This window comes from Cornus florida, unplaced genomic scaffold (assembly GCF_030987335.1).
Source record: "Cornus florida cultivar Cherokee Brave unplaced genomic scaffold, ASM3098733v1 CherokeeBrave_3.0.0_Hap2_Chr08, whole genome shotgun sequence".
Classification (NCBI taxonomy): domain Eukaryota; kingdom Viridiplantae; phylum Streptophyta; class Magnoliopsida; order Cornales; family Cornaceae; genus Cornus; species Cornus florida.
In genome coordinates this window covers 17,120,073-17,126,072 of record NW_026775578.1, presented here as the reverse complement: position 1 = coordinate 17,126,072, position 6,000 = coordinate 17,120,073, and the positions used below count along the sequence as shown (strand labels likewise).

Sequence of the window (6,000 nt, the reverse complement as noted above, 5' to 3'; positions counted from 1 at the left end):
CGCGCGTATACATAGGTAGTTTTTTTCCCCCACATTTCACTATTCTTTTCCTTCATTTCTTATTCACTTCCCACGTCTATGCACACACTATCCATACATTATTTCTTCTAAAATTAATAAGCCTATATAATTGGTGTAAAATAATGATAAATATGTGGACGCGCATCAACTTTTACAATAACTAAGTTATTCTAAGCATTATATATATATATATACACACATGATAGAACAAGCTACTTTTTAATATGAATATTAATGCTATTATTTTGACGATGGAAAATATGAGTTAAAATTATACTCCAATATTTTAGTATACATCGTCAAACTGATGTAGTTTGCTATTTACAAATGCCTTTCTAGACTTTTCACCAAAAATCACAAAATATATTGAGTTGCCAGCACAATAAACAATTATACATGGGTGGTTAAAAGCTAGTCCCTTGTTTTATTTTACACAGTGTTAAAATATTTTGTGAACAGTGGTACAAAACCAAAATACCAAATTTTTTATTTTTATTTTTATTTTGACAACTGTTTATGACCCAAAATCATATCAGTAGCGTAACACGGGCCAAAAACAGAACGCCTAAAATGTCGTTCTCAAATGTGCTTCCGATTTTTTTTCAAAACATTCCTACATCAAAAACACAGTTTTTTTTTTTTTTTTTTTTTTTTGCCAAAAAATAAAACCCCTAAAACAAAGTGCATGCCAAACGGACTCTTAAAATGACATGTGATGGCCGCTATAATTATTTAAATTAATAAATTTAGTCTTAAGAACATTTAATTGTAGAACACAGCTGGTAATATTAAATTTAGAGATTTAAGTATTGAACTCAACTCAACAAACCACTTTAGATGGTGGTTCATGTAATCCAAAATTGTGCATTATTTACTCTAAGCATTGAAATTTAAGCAATTCAATGTTAGCATTTTTCAAGAGCTATATCAGTCTTTTTGTTAACATTTTGAAATTTTTAAATTTTAGCTATCACATGTGTTCAAATAGTGTGTTTTCACTCTAAGAAAATATTAATATTTAAAAAATGTTTAGTAATTTTTTTTTTAAAACCTTTTTCAAACGCTATTTTTAATTTGATGTATTTATTTACATTGGTGAAAACAAAGGCATATTTTTTTTTAAAAATTGTTTTTTAAAATAAATTTTAATGAAATTTATATTTAGGGGTTTTTAAATTTACTTTAGGTTAAATTTAACAGAAAAGTGGTCAGAGAGGTTTATTTGCATTTTTTTTAAATTTTATAGATTGAAATACACCTTTTAAAAAAAGAGGGATACATTGTGCACATAACCTATAGTACTGGGGGGTTTTGTGCACTTAACTCTAAAAAAAATTTATATTTAGCAGTATGAACACATTTATATTTTTAAGAATGTACACAAAAAAATATTACAGTAAATCTTTTGGCACTGCAGCACATATACAATTTATCAAAAAAAAGATTTATTGGAATTTGGAAAAGAAAACATCCATATTTTTCGGGGGGATCCATGTTTCATTTAGGGTCGGGGTGGTGGGATCTGGAGCACCAAACTATGAACTGTGTGACACGTAGTGAGATCGATGAGTGAGGTCTGCAAAGTCTACTACTAGTACGACCAACTATAAAGTAAACAATCGAAAAATTCCACCAGAACAAAAACGCATAGACTCGAACTTACGGATCATACAATCAACGACCGAACCAACTTCACAACACCCCTAATCTCACCGCTTTATCACACCGAATTAAACAATCCGATCCGATCTCAGCAACGTCCGACGATCGATTGGAGAAGAAGATCTCGAAAATGAGGTCTCAAGGGCTTGATTTGGGAGCTCTGAACTGAAATGCAGTCATCAAATTCACCGCCATTAGCGTTGAGTCCATTCGCATTCAATGGTGATTTGAGCGAGGGCTTCGAGGGCACTAGCGCTTTGTTCTTCGCTTCGTTGCTGTTATTCCAAGGCGGCGGGATGGATTTATCCAAGGTCGGAGAAAAAATTCTCAGTTCAGTTCGCTCCGCCAGATCTCTCGGCCTTCTCCCTTCTACTTCCGATCGTCCCGAGGTAATTGTCCCCTGACTAACTGTGGATACGCATATATATACACACACATCAATATTGCAATTTTTGGGAATTCAGATTGAGTTAGTGAATTAAACACAGAGTAATGGGTTTTGGTTTACATTAGCTTGTTTGATTTGTTACTGTATTGTACTTGGTCTAGAGATTGAGTGAGCTACTGAAACTAAGGTGATGTTTGATAACCCAATTTAACAATTAATTTTGTATCAAATTAAGTGCAACTGATTGCATTTTGAATATCACTTAAAAAATCAGTCGACATTGCGTGTGGTGGTGCATTTGGAAGGAGACGAGTAGCATAATGTTCGAAGGGAAGGAGTCGTCCATGGCGACGCTGAAACTTCAAATTATTCGCTCTCCTTTAAGTTATGTGAGGAGGAGTTCTTGCTCCTCTTCCGATGATTTAATCAATTTTTTGGATTCTTTGGGTCCTTAGATCCCGGTTCCACTTTTGTATAAGGGATGCGTTTCCCTTTTGAACGCCTTTTATTCAATTTTTACTTATCAAAAAAAAAAAAAAAAATCAGTCGGCTAAAAATAAGTACTAAATGATTTTAGGTTTGGTTAAGGTACACCCATATGGATTTCTTAGTTAGTGTGGAATTACTTTATAGTTTCTTGGAATACCTGGATTTAAGAAGAGGTATTGGAGAGTGGAAGAATGTTACATAAATGAAATTGATACAAGTACAAGGAGGTATGTAATGTGCTATGTGACAGGTCCTCCCTATGTCAACCCACCCTGCCAATGAACAATCTTTACCATCTTCGTCACTTATTCCACGCTTAGTCCCTTCCCCGACCTCAAGATATTCCCTCAAAACTATCCCTGCGCCGCTTACCCCAAAATCAGATCATTGTGAGTGGTAACACATAACAAATTTCAAACATGAATGTTGCATGAAACATCAAAGCATCCAATGGGTAGAAGATCGAAGAAGATGGTATCTTGGTTTGGCCCCTCTCCAACATAAGCTCCAGAACAGAAAATAAATATGGCTGGGGAGACAAATATAATGATAATAATGGATTGAGGCATCTCTTACCTAGGTGGATTTATGGCTTCCCAATGATGGCAATGTTAAGGTGAAAACCATCACGACGGCGACAGAGGATGGTGGTGAACATTAGTGTTACGAACCTACGCCTAGGGCCAGTGAATCATTAGCTCAAGGTTAATGGAAACACATAATATATGTATGTCATACAAAGGAGTACAATTGGACATTTTAAAAATAACGTTGCCAAACCAAGACTCCATTACTAAGGAGAAGAAACTGAACTAGACTTGGGTTTTGTTCTCTTAGCCCAAAACCACCACTACCCCAAGTGGCTTATTTTTATAACAGTCCCAATGGGGATGGGGTAGGGCTGATACCTGGTCGGTTGGGTCACTTTGCCATCACTAAGAAGAAGACACTGAAATGCAACCTTTCATTATTATATTAAGGACAATCCTTGAAATTCTTGTTGTAACAAAGGCCCAAAGTGAAGTAAAAAGATGCATCCTATCCAACACTACTCTTTAGAAAGACTCTAACCCTAAAAGAATTCTAGAATCTCTGTAAATCCTAGTAACCCCAAATGACAACCAAGAGACCGCAGTTAAATGATGTATCTCAATTGTAGTAACCCACTAAAATAAAAAAAAAACTCAATTTGACATGCTATATATCTCAATTATTCTTTTCTAAGAATGGTCATGTATGAAATCATTTTTTTCGCTTACTCTAACAATTATATTAATATTAGAATTCTATATTCTAATGTTCAAGATAAGTCAATCTTTAGTTTTTGTTTTTAAAATTTCTCATGTTTCCTCTCTTAGGCTTTTATGCTATGTAAAATTCTTTAAATGAAGGTCTCAATGCCATATGACAAACATAAAGGATTAATGGTTTAGCTTTCAACTAACTTATCAAAAAAAAAAAAAAAAATACGGTTTAGCTTTCAACTAGTTGAATTTCTCAAAAAACAGACTAATTAATTAGAACTTTTTGAGCTACGCCAATTCTCTGAGTTTGATGAGGAGCTGTGATGACTAGGCTTCTGATTCACTATTTCCACAATTTGTCACATCTTTATTGTTTTAAGGAGTGGTGGGGCCATGATACTCTAGTGGGGGTGACATTTGAAAAAATAAATAAATATACATAATATTTTTTCTTGACAAGTTTTATGTTTTGAAAGCATTGCATGATACCTCAACATTAATGCTTTTTACATGTTAACAAAATCCTGTCCTTTTTTTTCAAGATGAAAATTTTATTGTGCAGAAAGAGCAAGATTTGGTGAAGAAAGGGGATTGTGTTTTTTGTGTACCAACTTAGGGTTGAGAAATGATAAATGGAGGCGATGAAGTTGCTTCTGGTTCATGGTAGAGAGAGATGAGAATTTTGAGAGAGAAAAGAGAAGAACTGAGATAAGAAAGGACTGGTTAAGATGTAAAGATTCTGGTAAAGACTAAAGTGTTTTTTTTTTTTTTTTTTAAAGAATAACAAATTTCGGGGCTTTATATTAAAAAATTAAACTTATAAAAGAATTGATTGAGGATCGGAGATAAAATGAGAATAAAGCGGTTAAGATGGTTTGGACATATGCACAGAAGGCCTTTAAGTGCGTTATTTAGGAAGAGAGACATAGTCCACATTGATGTTAATCCTAGTGTAGAAGGAGTCCAAAGTTAATGTGGGTAGAGTTGGTATGGAGGGATATGATAACATGTGGTTTGACCAAGGTCATGTACTTAGATAGAGTGGAATGGAAAAAAAGGATTCATGTAGGCGATCCTAGGCAGTTGGGAAAAATGCTTTAGGTGGTGTTGTGAAAGAATTGATTTGGGGCCCCTGCCCTCATTTGTCTCAGTGTGGCTCTGCCACTGGTTTTAAAGCTTAAAAAGAAAAAAAAAGTTACGTGTAAATGATAGTCTTTTTAAGGCTGTTGTTTGGTGGACCAGTGTTTACTACAATATTTAGTTTTACCTTTTCGACATGTATAAATGCTAATAGGAAGAAAGCTAAAATGAGGGTGATCTCATTGAGCTTGCGCCCTCATTATAGACTTGCTCTTGCTAATAAAGTTTTGTTCTAATTTTACAAATTTGATTTAGATGTTAATTTTTCTTGCAGGTCCCAGCACGAGCTGCCGCTGCAGCAGCCGTTGCTCGTGCTCTTGCTGGATTACCTCCAGATCAAAGCCATGGTCTCCTGTCAAGCTCTGAAGAATTGAGTTCAATACATGGAAGCAGGCCCCACAGTCAAGTAGTGGAGGAGTTGGAGGACGAATTTTACGAAGAGGTTTTACTTGCTTATTATTGTCAAATTGGTTACACTGTGGTGCTTGCTGATGTCCTGTATTTCCAATGATTTAATATAATACAGATCATATTATAACTAAGTTATTCATATGACTGTAATGGTTTAATTGGTGTAAAGAGTGCTAATGTTTTCTATTGTCTGGGACGAGTACTCCTGTAAGTAGTCATAGTTGTATTTCAAAGCATCTCTACTTCTCTAATTAAGAATGTTATTGCTTTAAAATTTCCAAAATTGGGGAAAAGTGCAATCAATCATGAAATTGGTGGAGACTTAAGACTTTGGGCATGAGTTTGGTCTCTTTTAAATATATTCTGATTTGTGCTTACATCTATATTTTGATTTGCACTTAGTTTACTTCTATATCTGATGGTCAATGAGTTCACCATCTTTGGGTTTGAGTTGACTGCTTTTGGTTGAAATGTTCACGATGACCAAGGAATCTGATCAGTTATAGTTTAAGGAAGTGGGCCCTCGTTGTGTTTAAGCAGGGCGCTTGATCCTGTCATTAGATGGCTATGTATGTATACAAATATATTTGGGTTTCATGTCATTAGATTCTAGCGTGAGTTTCGTACCTAGGAAAAAAGTTAGTA

General features: G+C 34.6%; 1 protein-coding gene across 2 annotated transcripts in view; it reads left to right on the top strand.

The window, feature by feature from the left end:
* Positions 1 to 1,626: 1,626 nt before the first annotated feature.
* The window catches only part of LOC132269801 (uncharacterized), a 37,454-nt gene continuing 33,080 nt past the window's right edge, over positions 1,627 to 6,000 (top strand). For both annotated transcript variants that reach the window (XM_059771043.1, XM_059771041.1), the window contains exons 1-2: positions 1,627 to 2,072; positions 5,219 to 5,386. In XM_059771043.1, the coding sequence (XP_059627026.1) occupies positions 1,854 to 2,072; positions 5,219 to 5,386 (387 nt within the window). In that variant the 5' untranslated portion in view covers positions 1,627 to 1,853. The remainder of the gene's footprint in view (positions 2,073 to 5,218; positions 5,387 to 6,000) is intronic.